We start from the raw sequence: 17488 nt of genomic DNA on the forward strand, positions 1-17488 counted from the left end.
GAGCGACCGACCTTCATATTGGGTGGATACCGAACTCCCCTAAAAACTCCTGAAAGCCTTTGTGGCCTTTGTTGAACAGCAGCATGGCCATAGAAATTGTTATCTGCATAACACTTCATGAAGCAAACCTTGTTTTTGGGCACAGCGACTGAATCTTGCTCTCGACAGACTTAGCTGCATTGTGGGGTTTTGCTTCGAACAATGCAAGGCAACCGCTTTTCATTTTTCAGCCTCTCATACTTAAGCAGCATGATCTTCGCCTGTGCACTGGTGAAAATGGGAGAGTGAGCTGGTGCAGGTTCAGCCAGGGCTAGTGCTCGCTTGTTACACAGGGAAAGCTCACCATCTGGGCAACACTTGCAGTGGTGAGCCTAATCAGTCGAGCATGAGTGAAAAAGGTACGATCCTAAAGCTACCATGCTTTGAAGTAAATCATTTTTAGCATTCTTCTGGTTGGAAAGGTTAACTCAATTTTTTCATATAAAGCCCAAGGGCGAAAAAATCACCGATGCGTGCCGTATGCTCTATGTGCGAGGGTGAGTCGGCGATTCCAGTTCAATCTCTCAATCTCGCGCACACAAGCTGGAGAAGCCTGCACAAAGATCCAGGCGGAGGGCAGGGAGCGGGGGCGCATTCTCCTCTCGGCGGTTCGGGCAGGTGCATGGGCCCGCCAGGGCTGCTGTATCTTGAAAGCCATCTGCAACGGGGACAGAGTCCGGTCGGGCACTGTGTTGTCGCGGCTTAGTCAATTTGCTCGCTGCTTCTGCCGTGCTTCCTCGCTCCAGTGTTTTGACAGTCAGTTTCCAGCAGATGTGTTCATGTTTGCTTGTGTGCGCATGGCACCGTGCCAGTTAATTTATTTAGTATACCTATGTTTACAAGTTTATAACGTCTGATAAAACTACTATTCTTACTTCATATATCTAGCTGTCCCCTAATTTGCTTTTGCAATCAATGCTTCGCTTTTCGGGCGAAACTGCGACATTTTTACACGTAAATATAGAATATAGAAAATAGGAGGATAAGTTTGCAAGCAATATATAAAAAAAATTATTTTTAATGATGTAATTTTTCGACCTGCATCTTTCCTTAAAAGATGCATGACACAGGGTAAAAAGTTCAATATGGTTGTACGCATTAAAAAATGGCAGAGACACTTTAATTTGAAAGCATTATGCCGTTACTGGTACTTATTTGTATAAATAAGTATACTGTACTTATTTGCATAAAAGGTCGAATTTCAATAGGACGAAATTTCCATATAATGAAGAAAATTACTGATTTTACCGACTTCGTTACATCAAGATCTAACTGTACTTGAACACAGTAGAACCTCGTTGATACAATCATGTTTTGCACGATTTCCCGGTGCCAACATTCTCGTTCAGGGACACAATGAATGACCAAATACATTTACGCTTCTTTTTTTACCAGTTAATACGTTCCCTGAAAACACAATCTGTTGGCACCAAAATATATTGCCAAACTGCAATTGAATGATACATTTTCCGGCTGTTAGATTCCATGTGAACAACAAGCATTACGAGACATGCGCGATTCGGAGAAACACTCGCCCACCCGTGTTACGTGAACATGCCAACACACACTCATAAGTTTCTTCTTCTCGCACCAGCAAATCACCTCACAAGTTGGTGCACGTCGCATTCACAGCTATTGCTGCCAACCTATTGCGATAAGCACCTTCGCCTATCTGTTTCACAGCTCGTTGTGGCATGATCCCGTGGGAAGTTTACTGCATGCTTTTAATAGATTATAACCTGAACACACCACTGATACCTGCTGCAGGTGGTGCGAAGTGAGCATAATGCTTTACTTTGGTGACGTCGTATTTCGCTGTCGCCCACCAGATTGAGTTTGTTTAGGCTTCCCGTCACCATCTTAAAGCACTATCGTAATAGCAAAGCAACAAAAGGCGTGTCGGGCTGCTTGAGCCCCACCAGTTCAACGCACGTCGGCATCTCGTGCCACAACAGTTCTCGTCGAATGGGCATGTCAAAACTTTCCGCCAAAATGGCCCCACCCGAGGAAGCTGCCGACTAAGACCTAATTTTGGGAGCGCAAGCAAAGCTTGCAGAAGCCACAAAAACAACAATGCGGGTCTCGGGCCGCTCGAGCCCCACCAGCTCACTATAGATCGGCATCTCGTACTGCAATGATTTGCGCAGTGCTTCGTGTTATGTAGGTCTCAACTACAGTTGAGCCTGCAAAATCATTTTTTTGACTTCAAGACGTGTTTCCGTTTAGTACGCTTTCTGCTTACCTTTTTTTTTCCAACACGTATTCTATAGTACATAAATGCAAATTGAATAGTGAACATTCAAAATATTCAATTCGCAAATCAATTATCTATATACTGTGCCATTTTTAGAATGTTTGATCAAACACCCATCTGAGGTCAGCGTCAGTCTGTGTTGGTACGATTAAGGCTCGTCCAAGTCGACAGCAGCAATCGAAACAATTCTTGTATGTGAAGCCAAGGAGAGGGAACGGCATCTGTCAATGTGGCGTCTGTCAAGGACCTATTTGGTGCATTTTTTGGTGTTGCTGATTAGAAGAACACAATCACTGACATGAAAACGTAAGCTTTATGGCACCTTCTACAGTGCAAGGTTGCCAAAGCACCTAGGAGTCACTCCTGGAAGTTTGTGCTTTTCCATGTGCACATCATCGAAGGACTCGCCAAACTGAAAGCTGATTTCAAACTGAAAGCTGAAGCAAGAAAGCAAAGGGAGGACAGCAGAAACAGAAAGACTACGGTAATGTTCACCATGGAAAAAACTAATCCTGGGATGTTTTGATGAATCAAGCAGTTTGACACCACTTTATTTGCACTTTTCTCAAAATGCAACATTAGGACACATTTGTACCTTTTTAAAAAGGAAAGCGCTGTATAAACGTGAGCTGAATTTTGTGACCATTTGAGTTGGTGCCTCGTCCAACTTCGGAACTAGAATTAATATCCACAAGCTAATAGGAGTTCAGTTTTTAAAAAAAGGTCATAGTGGCAGTTGCAATGATTAAAAAAAAATATATTTTTACTCTAATGTTTCTTGGTATTCACATAGTTCTAGTTCCAGTTGTCTGACATACCATTGTCTTTTTCTTTCTTTCATTTTTCAAAATTTGAAAGCTATGCGACAAATAGTTTTCACCAAAAATGGTATATTTTTGTAAAATCAGAAACAAGAATAACAAGAAACTGATGTACAAGAATTTACAAGAATTTTCTAAGCCCACCTTTCAATGCCCCACACTACCTTATACACTCAAATGAACTTCAGGGTGTCTACCATTCGGGAAAACTGGGAATTCTCGGATTTTTAATAGTCTGGAAATACTCAGGGAAAACTCGAGGAATTTGTGCTTCTATCAAGGAAAATTGACTGTAATTTTATTGGAAGGGCACGAAAGTCGCACTGATGCTGGCTCAAGTAACAGAGAGGAATCGTGGCAAATCGTCTTTGACGCCATGTCGTCTGCTGGAGTTGCCAGTGTATAGTCAACGACTGATTTTCCAGGTGCCCAATTTTTGGGACGTGCCCGATAATTCGGACTTCTTTGTATCACCGCCACGTACCCATTGAGTCAATGTTTAAGAATGCCTGAAATTTCGGATGCAATAACTCTTTGCTGTCTGATTTTCTATACTTTTTGCTGTGACCGCAGGTCTGAAACTGCCTTAATCAAAGCCACCGCCGCCGCCATTTAGATTGTCTCGCCGCCTCGAACTGGCGCTCTCGCATGCAGATCCACTGGCAGTCATAGGCACCGGCGCAGCAACACTAAGTCTAGCAGCTTCGATGTTTGCCATTAAGCTTCTTGCCGTTCAGTTCCGTGTTTTTCATTCAAGGAATTCGATGCTGTCAGCAATGGCACCGACTCCGCACACTCGCGATTGGCCTTGAAGCTCGGAAAGCACAGCGCGTTGCACAATGCTGGTTTCCGAAAATCAGCTTCACCTCAATACAGACGCGGTGACCTCAATACATACGCAAAGTATTGCAGTGAAGCTTAACAAGCGTGGCAAGAGGCAATTGTCACGGGACAGAGTATTTATTCCTTAACTATACACGCATGCACCTGCCATCTCCTGTCACAGTACAAGCACCGATATGCCTAATAAGTGTACTGGAAGGCCTTCAGAGCTTTTCCGGATGTGCCTGTGGTGATTAGAGCCCTTAAGGGCAGCAAAAGACATGCATTAATTTATTCGAAGTGCTCGATTTTTCTGATGTTTTCGCGGTCCCTAGGGAATCCGAAAAATCGGGACGACGTCTGTGCTACGGACCGAAAGGATGCTTCAGCTGGCCCGGGATCCGAATGCACAGTGGAAGGAGGATGAGAACAGAAAGGACTGGCGCAGCGAGGAATGGACGGGAAAGGAAGTGTGCGCTGTTTCTTTGAGGGAGCTCAAGCTCAAAAAAGGAAGGTGTTGGCTGATGCGGAGATGCAGGTGTCCCTCATCCAAACCAAAATACACTTTTTAAAACAGTAAAACGCAACACTGAGGCATTTTGCGCGGGCTGAGGCTTTGTCAGGACAGATGAGGTTGACTTTCCAGCAGGTGAGAGACACTTGTGACAAAGTTCGGACCTCATACCAATGAGCTTGCTATCATTTGATAGAAATAGGTCATAGTCGAAAATATTTGCTTCTGTATGCATCTCTTTTTGTTCATATTTGAAAATGTTTCACTTGACCATTTTTTTTCAAAGATATTTTATTCGCTGTGCATTTTACTAACTCCTCTCTTCTATTTTATTTTTATATATAATAAACACTACTGCGTACTATTCAAACTGGATTAAGTCTTTTTTGTATTTTTTAACACGCCTACTAGAGAGCGACAGCATCAGGCGACATGGTGTCAGCCTGCTTTGACATCAAAGTTCTCTCTCACTCAGGGGATTTAGAAACGTCAACTTGGCAGGCACCTTGCTTCCATGTGTGGTTGTGGTAGCGGGCGGTTTTGTTGCCCACGGACCTAGACATCACTTCAGCAGCTGTCAAAAACGCGTGCGCGTCATCTCGAAACCAATCATCGATTAGCCACTCGTACAAACATATTAGTGGTTTGTGACCCGTGTTGCATCGGTGAACGGTGATTTGTCATCTAGGCCCAATCAGCTCTGCTTTGTCAGTTCGGTCGAATGTCGGCTACGAAAGTTACGATTTGGTGCCGAATTGAATCATATCTATTCACAGAGGCCACATGACACTGGGAAAGCTAACAAACCACCTTGCAACGAAAGCGAGTGTATCAACTTTGCTTATGGCTGCCATCACCACCTTTGCAACAGGCATATCATTCTGGACGCCATTCATAGACCCGCATTGGTCTCTTGTCATAGCTTCAAGCATTGTTATTGGCAAAACACATTTTGTGTATTCTGGTAAAATGTGTCAGAACACGTCTGTTATTTGAAATGCACAAGACATTTCAGTCTCTTTTTGTCTGATGCTTGACAGCTCAAACTGTTCTAGCACAGTTGCAATTTTGTCTTTCTTATGTCTGGCTGCCTAGCTTTGTTCTTGCTAGCCTACAAATTTATATTTAATTATTTACACCATTTTGTTACCTACCCAAATATAAGTCAGTTCGCATCATAACATGCATGGTATGCTGTACGTGGGAAGACACGTGTTTATTAACTGCTGGCCTTATGTCTTCCTTTACTGTTGAACAGTGTTTACTGATTGCGCAGTAAAAGCAACCTACACCAAATGTCTACACATTACCAATTTTGCAGCTCCAAGACTGCTCCGCAAGGCTGGTGTAGCTGTTTCTAAAGTGCCCCAGAAGCGATTTTTTTACCTGCTCGGAAAGTTGCTCCAAATCCTAAACCGGCTGGACCACCGTTGATTTTGGTTACACCCAATTTCTGGGAACACTGTATGCATATGAATCTAACTGCATGGTTTTCCGCTCCTTCTATATTATTTATGCCTAAATTATCAATTAAACTCGTCTCAGCAATCTTTCTACGGCATGTACATACACAATTGAAAATTCTTTTACCGTAGTATTTCCTTAAAGCAAGCATTAATTTCTAGCTATGAATTTTGTACAGCCAGTTATATAATGATTAGTAATGTACCTGGCAGTCTTTTTTTTTTTTTTTTTTTGCCACAAGGGGCATACATAAGTCCATGTGTGTTGTACAATGCACTAAGCCATCAGCAAAACCGAATCGGCACTTATGCAGTTAAAGCTCTATATAATGAAGTCGGCAAAATCAACCATTTTGTTTGTTATATTGAAAGTAGACTTTTTTGCAAATAAGTATAGTCGGCAATGAATATTTTTATAGGGAAGAAGCCGCATAATTTTCTCAGTTATCGAGCAATCAGAAAAAAGCAAATTTGAATTGGAAAATCCATTTTGTTGAATTTGAGAGCCAGCGACAAAAATCTCATGCTGTGTTGGCAACGTCTTCACATCAGCAGTACACAGTGAAGTTAACCACGCTTTCGTGTCGACTCCGCCCCCGCAGCCGATAGTGTCGCCTGCAGTGAGTCTGCATTGTGAAAAGCGCCAGCAGCGGAGAACCGAATGTTTCAGCACGTATTGGAAACTCGAGGTTACACAACCTCCAGTGCTAAAGGCGCAAAAAGAAAGTGCACTTGATGCCACGCCATCTCTTTGCACACACGGCAGATTACCTCTAAAACGGGGAACACGGGCTGCTTATGCGCTCAGCCCCGGCTGCACTTAAAAACGTGCACCAACCTGCCCCCTTGCCTCGTGCGGGAGACGGTGCTCATCAAGCAGCCATACTTCTCGGCTCACCCTCACATGCTTCCACTCGCACCCAAAGCATGCAGTGTGTGGGGTGCGTAGGTTCTAATCGCATGCGGACTTTATGTGGAACACGATGCTGCCCGGTGGCTTTGTCAGCGTTTGAAAGTGTTCATTGATGTTCACCATGCACAAAAGTTTTGTCAGCTGAAAACGATGGGCTATGTTGCAAAAAAAGGATGCAGATCCACTGGATGGTAGTTAGGTTGGCACATAAGAACAGGAACCAATTTGGTTCTGCTGGCTGTCACGGTGGCAGTCTCACTGACTGTAACACCACAAACAAATGCGGCCAATGAATACAGCGGCACAACGCTTTGCATGGTAGCTTCCTAATTTTCACACCACTGAAACTATGTCGTGGCACAGCAGCGGTGCAATTTGTGTAAAGCGACCCCTTTGGAACAGTATGGAGCAACAAATTCCTTGTCGGCGTATGTTGGCCCAGTTGGCATAGCATTCCCACCACTGACGATGTGTCAAGTTGGCACAAACACGTACATAAGCAATACATTAAATTTGTGCACCAATGAGAAATTTTAAATCCCAAAGTTGCCACTTCTTTTTTTTTCGAGAAAAGAAAAAAAAAATTTACCACCCTTCAACTACTATGAAGAGGGGTGCAAGCGAAGCTCCAGATCCGCTGCTCTTAGTCGTCGTAACGCCTTGGCTTTGCGCTCCTCCACGGTGAGGTCGGCACGTCGATGACAAGCCCTTTCTCAAGTGTGTTCCCGGCGGCGTTCATCAAGCACCGCCTGTTCTTTCTTGAGCCGAACGCAGCCTCCCCATCTGACTGCTAGGCCTGAACTGGTGGGAAACAGCTGGCACGAAGCGTGTGAACACACGATCACACCCTTTCCCTCATCCGGAGGGAGGGGACGCCTGTGATTGGCTCACGCCTTGTGCTGCGTCTACTTCTTCATGCACATAAATCCCCACTTTAAAGGTCGCGTATGATGATTCAGCAGCAGCTGAACCGGTTAGCGTGGTGGTCTCGCAACCCGGAGGTTGGTGGTTCCAATTCGCAGCCTGACAATCAATTTTTTATATTTCGCGCAGCTCGGGTTTTTTCGAAAAAGTACGGCAACACCGACACCGACACGAGTGCAGCAATACAACCTTTGCTTGAAAAAAAGCTCGTATTGTCCTGTTTTACCACCCCTGTGTTGTTACCCACTGGTCTACTACAATGACACCTTCTTACTGTGCAAATTGACGTAGTATGTTTTACACATGCCATATACTGAAAACTTCCACTGGCACTTGATTGAGGTAGTGTTGACGTGAATGGATATATTTGATATTCAGTTCTATATATGAAGGCAGCTATTTTTCTAATACTATACTACTTCTGCTTGATGTAATCACATTTCACTGACGCTTTGCAACAACTGGCAGCAGATAAGTGTGTCACTGCCAAGCTATATAGACAGGTGGTTACGATGCTTACGGTCCCACACTGTGTTTCAGGTGCAAGCTATCCTGGTGAACATCTTTGGTGGTATCATGCGATGTGACATCATTGCAGAGGGTGTCATCCAGGCAGCTGAGACGCTGGACCTGAAGATCCCCATTGTGGTCAGGCTCCAAGGTATGGGCATAATGATTCTGGTTTTAATGGAGACTGCTTCAATCCTTTCTCCTGCCTTCCAATTCAGAAACATTCTTGGCAACTTTGACCTTTCTTGTTGACTGCAACCCTTTTGCTAAATGGCATCTGCAGGCAGTGCCACGGCACACTATGCGAACATCAGTAAGCCCTTGCTTTTCACAAAGACTAATTGTTGGGTGTATCGAGCACTAATACTTTTATTCACGCACATCAGTACAAGAGGCTTTTGCTGAGAATTCAGTGTGACTGCAGCACTTCCCTGCTTTTGGTGAATAGAAAACAGTCAGCATAAACAATGCTAACCTTTGCGTCGCTTGGACAAAGCTGCACTATTTCCCAGAAACAGCTGCCATTGTGATTGAAGTCTCCCAATTGTCACATACTGCCGGCGGTGCCACGAGTGCTAGGTATTCTTTTGTTGGAGAGGTGGACATTTCCTGTAAAGCCTGCCGGTATGTTGGTCGGCTCCATCCGAAGCACCAAGTCTGTGTATTATGAAATGGGTTCTTGCGTAGGTGTCACTGTATATAGTTTGTCACATCATTCACCATGAAACAAAGCAACCATCGCTGCACTTCGCTGTGTCTAGCTAACACGGCACAGGCCAAGTCAGCCGGTAAACAAGCATCATGCAAAAATGAAAGACAACTGTAGCTTGCATAGTGCTTCCCTTTAATAGACCCACAAATGAAACTCCAAAGTTTGATTTGCTATTTCATTGAATTTTTTTTCTTTTACTTTCGAGACTATGCAAAAACCAAGGTGGAAAGTGCAAAGCCGAAAACTGATAATAACATGAACTGGTGCTGTGACGTGGGAGCACGCACTAATAATATATTTAGATGCACGGTAACCAGGACAGCCCATTATTTGAACATTATAGTCCCAGACTGCAGTTCAGCAGTGTGAACAACACAACATGAATGTTGTTACTCCACTTTGCACAGTGCTAGTTGAAGCTAGGCTTTGCATTCCCCTGGATTCAATTGAGCCGATAAACTGCAGTATTAAAGCATCTGGAATTACAAAGGGTCTCAAATGCTTTGCTTGCCTACCAAAAACTCGGCAGAATATCGCAGGCTTTCAAGCTGAAGCATTAATCACAGCTGGTATGCAACACAATCAGTACAAAATCGTCCACTGTCTCACAAAGTTCCTGCTTGCGCACATTATTTGGGGGTCGCTTCTCACCAATGTGGTGAAGAAAGCAAAGAAAAAGTGTTCCTCTGAGAGTAGACAACGCTTGCACTTCCTTGCTGATGCACTGGCGAACACAGGTACGTGCACTGGGGGTGGCAGACGGTGCCAGCTGGACACGTACGACACAACCTCTTTTGCATGGTGCAGGTACTCAGGTGGACGAGGCCAAGGCCCTGATTGCTACCAGCAAGCTCAAGATCCTGGCCTGTGACAACTTGGACGAGGCAGCAAAGATGGCAAGTGCTTCTGGTCACTCCTTGCCAATGGCCGTACCCAGGGAGGGTGGAGAATCTGAAAGGGGGGGAGAGCAAGGCAGCCACTGTTAATGTATGGGTTGTGGGGTTCCCACCCGTGCTCTTGGGACAAAGGAATGACAACACAGTAGTGCAAACAATCACAAGGGCATTTCTTGCACCTTTCATAGATCAATGCCTGCCGGCCGAGTTGCTATCCACAAAACATGCCGATGGGCGCTCGACAATCGTGGAAGTCCGACTCACCGCAACCAGATAGCGAGTGAATATGTTCGCCCCATGCTGGATCCCAACACCTGGTCGTTCACACGTACAGTCACGCGAACTGTGGCAGGTTCGAAGGCACTCTCGCGAGACGGTCTCGCAGAAGCATGGATCGGCACACACGCGGAACGTCCGCGCAGCTTGCCGAGCCCAAACCAAAGAGGAAGCGCCTTCTCCTTTCCGCACCCAAGTAACCCCGCCAGTAGACGGCGTTAGCAGCGCAACACTTGCGCCATCTCTCGTACTGCGCTTCAACCAGACCGACTGCCGCGGGCATCACACAGGCCACGCGGCGAAGCCGGGCTGCAGGAGACGGGAGCTATGCGGGAAAGCAACATATCAAGGGACGCGTGAGAGTCTCGCATCCCCACAGGGTCTGGGATATTACGACCTATTTATAATTAGATGCTCCTTTGCAAGTTTCTTCGCGGCTTATAAAAAGTGAACAAATAGGAGTGTTCACAGCAAATCTTATTGGGATGTTATTAGTGGTTGCCGCCATGTTTGATCACGTTGTGGCACATCCGTTGCTTGCCTCTGTGTTCACAATGAATGTGCATGACGCCATTGCTACTCGGTAGACTGTGATTGGGTGAACGACACGAAGCTTTGGCCACCGCTTTTGAGCACATGCAAGCAATTCCAGAGCTCACTGCACCGTGTCCAAGCGGTGCGAGCAGTGTTTACGGTGCTTATACTAAAAGCAATGCCAGAAACGTATTCCAGGCTGCCACTTATGAATTAAATCAGGACCAGCGTACTTTGCTCTTCGTTCTTTATTTAGCGCAAACACTTTGAAGCAGCTGCTTGTTGTGTTTCTGACTCGTTAAAGTTTTTCAGTCACTATCAGGTGTCCTCGGTTGCGATAAATTTGTTCTGCCTGCACACAAAGGGCTTGGAATGTAGATGGTTGGTCTGTATTTTGTAATAGCTTGTAGCAAGAACATATCGTTAGTGACTCACTCACTCTTTAGACTGTCACTAAACGTTTAGCTTCATACGTTCATTCACTTATTCTTAATATGTGGGCGATATAGTAAGTGTGTGTAGATAATTTGTGACAAAATTACTATGCCAGAAAGCAGCACTACTCCCTTGCTCACTGTGTAATGAGCAGTACTCATTCTTGCCAACGTTCCAGCATTGAAGTAGCATTTCCGACAGCTAATCATACAATAGCAGGGCAGAAGTGGTAATGCTTTCATATTCATGCGCTTTTGCCAAGACTGCCACATGTTCTCTAGAGCATACAAGCTTGTGTAAGAGCCACACTTTCTTTTTTTTTTCTTTTTTTTTTCCAATTTTGGCAAGGGGCAGGCCATTTTGTTTGACTAAAATTAAATCTGCTGCAATCCTGTGTTTGCCCACCACCACAAAAGCGAATGCTATCCTTTTCATAATGAATTCATTCATTCATGCCTGTTGCGCCACGCACTCAGCTACTTGTCTTTGCCACTGCTGCTTTCACTTGGTTCGCCAGCACATTCGTGGAATTATGTCATCTTCCGTACCATCCATGGCATTGGAGGTCCTTGTTATTTTAAAGCTCTTACCGATTACTCCTGACAATACCGCCAAAGGAAAAGATGGCGTTGACGACTTGTGCGCTGCCACGAAGGAGCCAGAGGCTAAAGCACGGCATGCATAAGTTAACGCCATGACAAGTAGATGAGAGTGAGATGTCTTTGAACATTGTAGTGAGACCAGTGGCTTGCAGTACTGTAGGTAATAGCTATTCCTTATCTGCTTTTCTTCTTGCTTCTACAGAACTGGAACTGCTGTCATTTTATCTTTCCTATTCCCTCAAAACCTTCGTGTTCACATTTCCATGCTTTGTACGTTGGACAGACTAGTTGGCAAATGTGCAAACTTTGTACATGCTCTTTCTATCGGTGCAAAGGAAAAACAGGTCAAGTGCCATTTGACAGAATCTACAGCAAACTGTGTCAACTTATCCGAGAAGTACCCGGTGTGCATTTTAATAAGCGTCGCTTTCCTTCTTTGAGACCGCATGCACACTTGCATTGCTTTTGTCAGTTTAGTTGTTAAGACATTGGCGTCCAGGTACAGGGGCAATTGTGAGTAGCAAGCTGCCGCTCATACATCACGGGCTTGCAGGCTTCCCGCTTCACCACTAACAAAATTTTCTACGGAGGTTCGAAAATCGGCACCTCTGCTTATGCTGTCTGGATAACCTCCTTCCTACGCTTACATATTTATATGTTTTCTTTCCGTGCGGCAACATTTGAAAGAAAAGTCATTCTGATATGGGGGAATCAGAAGCACATTGCACTGTAAATTTCTTGTTTTGTTTAATATGAAATTGGTGTAAACAATGACAGCAAACCCAGATAGTATCTGTCACTAGGGTATGAAAAAAAAAACTGATTTGTGTCTCTCTCACCACAGGTTGTTCGCCTCTCGACCATCGTGGGCCTAGCACGGTCTGCATCGGTGGACGTCAAGTTTGAGCTGCCACTGTAGCCTCAGAGGGTGCACTGCCCAACTTTCCTAAGTTATACCCTGTAATCGTGCCTCCTTACATCCCCAACAGTGGAAGGGCAAAGCATGTCCCTTCTTGACCCACAAAGCTTTAAGCGCTGCTCTTGTTTCACTCAACTTGCTTGAAGGTGCCTCTCCAAAACACACACATGCTGATGGCACTGGTTTTTAGCTTTTACAACAGAAAAGTGGCGCTTGCGATACTGTGTAGCAGGGTGCGTACACCCATGCGACAGGATTTGACGCCAACCACTGCACCCAACCATGGTGAACGTAGTTCAATGCTGCATTACCCTACCTTTCTTTTGTTTTTTTTAATAAAGTGTACATACTGTCCAATATGTCTGCAGATCCATTTTGTTGTAGCACTGTTGTTAGAATAGTTTAGCAAAGTCACCTTTTAAATTAGCAACAGCAAGTTTGAAATGGGACAGAAGCAAACGAGACACATACAAAAAAAAAAAAAATCATCGACATTTACGATACTCCCTAGTGCAAAATTTTAGTGCAGCTCTACGGGCATTTTCATTTTGCAATATATTGAAGCAAAGACTTTGAGAGAGACACGTAGCAGAGTGAGTAAATGTTGAAGATTCCAGTGTAAGCACTGGTGCCATGTGGCTTCCAGTAACTCCTAAATTCACCCGCCATGGTTGCTCAGTTGCTATGGTGTTGGGCTGCTGTGCACGAGGTCGCTGCATCAAATCCCAGTCACGACAGCCGCATTTAGATATGGGCGAAATGCGAAAACACCCGTGTACTTAGATTTAGGTGCACGTTAAACCACCCCAGAAGGTCGAAATTTCCGGAGCCCTCCACTACGGCGTGCCTCAGAAAGTGGTTTTGGCATGTAAAACCCCATAGTTCAATTTTTACTACACAATTCAGGTCGCGCGAACGAGACCAAACAAACACAAGCAGACGATAGCACGAAATGAGCAGCCCAGCTGAGACCAGATACGAGTATGCATGACACCGGTTTCTCGCACACGTCACTGAATGAGCCACTCTCGTTGGTCTTTCCCGTTTGCGGCTGACGGCTCTCATTTCCCGCTCCACATTCACTCATTCCTCTTTCACTGTGCTCGTTCGATCGGTTTTGCCAATGGTGACACTCGCCGCAAGAATGGGCGCCTAAGAGCTGAGGTTATAGTGTACTAGAATAACGTCCTAGTGACGCGACCGAGAAGGAGAGCACGTGCCCCTTTCCGTTGACGCCACCAGGTGTCGCCACTGCGACCTTTTCTAGCAGACCGGCTGCTCTCATAAGCACTACTTTTGGGGCGGTCCGCGTTTCTGACGGACATGATTCTTTCATTATGACAGACAAGGATTGTATTTAACAAAGTATTGTGTAAAGGAAGTTTTTGAAGGCCACATCGATACTGTAGCATTGACAACTTCGTCTGCAAGCGAAGTCCGGCGCTTCGATTACGCTCGTGGCATCGCCTGTGCCAGGTGGCAATTCACCGAGCTTATTTTTGCTCATCTACTGCTTGAAAGCCAGTATATCTGAGCCTGCTTTGCTTCTATGCAGCTATATTTACTCCATTTAAGTCGCACGCTTATCACGAATGACACGAAAGTGCGTAGCGACTTCGGCATTGCGCTGCTAAGCACGAGGGCGTTGAATTAAATAACGGCCTCATTGGCTGCATTTTCATGGTGGCAAAACGCAAAAATATCCGCGTTGTTGCCGGTTATAAAACCCCACGTGGTCAGAATTATTAAAGTGCCCCTCCCCCTTTTACTGCATGCTTAATAATTAGATTGGAGTGTGCTTTGCACATTAAACCCCGGAATTTATTTTTGTCTATACAATTGCGGGCACATACAAACTCAAAATGTTCCCCAAAATTTGAGCTGAAGATGCGCCATCCGCCGCATCTTCAGCACATACTGTCAGAGCGACTCTTGAAGAAAGCCAGGTTAGTGCTTTTTTGTTTATTCACAATAAAAATGGCACAGCTATAAAGGAACCCTAAAGTACACCTTCCCCAGACACCGAGCATCTAATCACAGTATAAGTAACTATTACTGTTAAAACACAACAAAAACACCTTGTAGCATGGATCCGAGTTCTAGGTGCATCGACTGAGCAACATCTAAAACATCTAAAACACTGTCTTCGTGCAACTCAAGAAGACTAAAACAAGTTGTGAAGTCTTTCTCCAAGTTGACCACAAACTGGTACAGAGGGGAGGCAGGATATAACAAACCACCGTTGTCTTTCATATGGGTAAACTCTGCAAGCCTCAAATTTCGTGCTGCCTCCTTGGTGATCAGTAGCAAGTTTAGGCAGGCTTTCTAGCCTGTCTTTAAAATACAGTTTCATGCCACATAACCAGTGATAAGTAGCAAGTTCAGGCAGGCTTTCTAGCCTGTCTTTAAAATACACTTTCATGCCACATAACCAGCGATATAGAAAATTAGGCGGCTGTCACTGGATTCTATAGTGCAAGGAGAGTGCTCTGGCAGTGTTTTCAGAATCACTGCTTTTGCTGCATCAATGTTGCCAGCATCCAAGAACTTGTTGATGATTTCCTGCCTTCCACTTAGAGAGGCTTGCTGGCTGGCATCTGCATCTAACAAGGAACTAAGGACACTGGGTTCACAATTTCCCTTGGAGACAGAATGGGCGAGGTTACTGAAAGAAAGGCAGTTTACAGTAATGACGAACTGCTGAGGTTCATCTTCTGTTGGTACGGCGAACAACGACGCTTTCGGAGCACCCGGATAACCACTGTACATGGCAGCCCGGAGTCCGTCTTTCTTTTTGGCATCGTGCCTCCTATGGTGCAGTACACGCAGAGAGACGCCTTCTTTTTCAAAACATCCACTGTTTTTCACCATAATGACCATGTTGAACGTAACACGGCTTGGAAAACACACAGAGCAAACAGCCGCAGAGCATGTCTGAGCCAGCCTGACCGCGCACCGGCAGCTAGAAAAAGGTGCAGCAGCGCCACCAGCGGCGGCTACTGGCGTTTGCTTCAACCGGCCTATTATTGCCTCTCTCTCTTGCTCGCACCACTAGGACATTATTCTAGTACACTATAGCTGAGGTGGTACATATTCTGTAAGAGTCCACCTTGTGGACTCTTGCAGAATACCTCTCCTGAGCTCTAAAAGATAGTGCCGACTCCCAGCTGATGCTTATTGAAATATTAGGAGAACATACAAACACTTTGCAGCAACAGTTTGTGCAACGGAAACTAGATGGTGCCGGCAGTGCAAGACAGTGTTAAGCCATGGCAAGTAGGGGGGAAAAAAGTGCTCTGTACGCACATGCAGAAACAATGACGCACTTATCAGGGAACAGGGCTTGCTTGCGTGTAAGCTACACAGGCCCCTGCAACGTCACAAAGTGACGCAACAAATATGTGGGAACGGGAGGGGCAGAGAAGCCAATTGGCAGACGGTGAACTTCCCGGAAGTTGACGTGCTTCATTTGTCATCTGCTTGGGTGCAACACACTACAAAATGGAATGTTTCTCATCTTCTAATCAATAAAATACTTCCATGAAAAAAAATTTTTTTTTGTCGAGCTTAAACATGTTCTCAAATCGTAATACAGTAAAACCTCGTTCAACCATACCCACTTAAACAGTAGTTTCGTTTTAAAAGTAGTAAAGTCAAATCCCCGTCTCGGCGGCCATTGAACATAATGTGTTTTGTATCCACATAAACCGTGCCAGCTTATTGCGTATGTATCGGTTAACATGTAGTGTTTCCACTTTTCGCCGCGCAAACATGGCAGTCTGTCGTCTCCATCGGGCAGCCCGGCAGAACAACAAACCTCAGAGATCAGACCAACGGCCTCCAAGCGCCCTATGCGTTTGCGCGTGAAGCAACATCAGCATCATTTCGGCGCCGTGCCAGAGAGCGTTGTGGCGTCGTGCAAGCAAGGACTCGCGTCATGCTGAAGCTCGGATAAAAAAGACGCCAGGTGCTCAGCATAGAAGAAAAATTAGACATTGTTCGTGCTACTGAAGGTGACACGAAGCAGTCGGCGCTGGCACACGACATGGATCTACTGTTGACTATGGTGTGTGGCATTTGGAATGCGAAGAAGTTGCTCGGCAGCTCTGCTGCGACCGCGAAGCGATGTCGGCTACGAGGTCCGACTTTTCGCCATCAATGCCTCTGTTGTATCCGAAGTGTCGCCAGCGACACTTCAAGTGACATAAATATGACACAAAAAGCGACAGTACGGGCGATTCAGGCCCAACAGTGGCAGAAGCTAACAGTTACGTCAGCTTCATGAATGCAATTGTTGCGATGAGAACAGCACCCCGGAAAGAAAAGGTGCTCAGCGACTTTTGCAACGCTACTGCGCCTGTGCATGGAGAATATGCAATGCCAACGAGGAATCTGCCATGCGAGTGTTTGTCGAGAAGAGGAGGCTGGCTGAAAAGCTGGCTGGCTCGCAGCTTCAGTAAGTTTGAGGCCCCTGTCATCGCTGCTAGGCCACCGCGGCATCAAATGAACATAACACTTGTCGCGCGAAGTGAATAAATACTGCATGTCTTTTTCCCCTTTCATCGCCCTCTCTCTCCGAGTTCCGTTTTTGACAGGTAAGTGGGCGATCTCATGCTATTTTGGTGAAGCAGTACTGTTTAGTACATACTTTTCCCAAGCTCCGGCCAACTAAGGTTTAACGAGGTTTCACTGTACTGTATTTACTCGAACCTAGGCCGACCCCGACCCTAAGCCGACCCCAGAAAAAAAAAAAACTTGCATCAAATGTAGGCCGAACAAAAAAGCGAGGACAGGGTTCACCATAGAGTTCCCAAATAAATACCCTAGAGGGAAATGTGGTGCTAGTGCCTGTCG

The 17488-nt window shown here is 45.4% G+C and overlaps 2 protein-coding genes across 9 annotated transcripts in view; one reads left to right on the forward strand and one right to left on the reverse strand.

The window, feature by feature from the left end:
• Positions 1–12991, forward strand: part of ScsbetaA (Succinyl-coenzyme A synthetase beta subunit, ADP-forming) — a 55330-nt gene extending 42339 nt beyond the window's left edge. For both annotated transcript variants that reach the window (XM_075682777.1, XM_075682778.1), the window contains exons 9-11: positions 8291–8411; positions 9780–9868; positions 12560–12991. In XM_075682777.1, coding sequence (XP_075538892.1) covers positions 8291–8411; positions 9780–9868; positions 12560–12634 — 285 coding nt within the window. In that variant the 3' untranslated portion in view covers positions 12635–12991. The remainder of the gene's footprint in view (positions 1–8290; positions 8412–9779; positions 9869–12559) is intronic.
• LOC142573188 (ubiquitin carboxyl-terminal hydrolase 11-like) overlaps positions 9084–17488 on the reverse strand; it is a 256525-nt gene continuing 248120 nt past the window's right edge. For all 7 annotated transcript variants that reach the window (XM_075682766.1, XM_075682764.1, XM_075682768.1 and 4 more), the window contains one exon: positions 9084–9923. In XM_075682766.1, coding sequence (XP_075538881.1) covers positions 9883–9923 — 41 coding nt within the window. In that variant the 3' untranslated portion in view covers positions 9084–9882. The remainder of the gene's footprint in view (positions 9924–17488) is intronic.

The sequence above is a fragment of the Dermacentor variabilis genome, chromosome 2, assembly GCF_050947875.1.
Source record: "Dermacentor variabilis isolate Ectoservices chromosome 2, ASM5094787v1, whole genome shotgun sequence".
In the NCBI taxonomy this organism is placed as follows: domain Eukaryota; kingdom Metazoa; phylum Arthropoda; class Arachnida; order Ixodida; family Ixodidae; genus Dermacentor; species Dermacentor variabilis.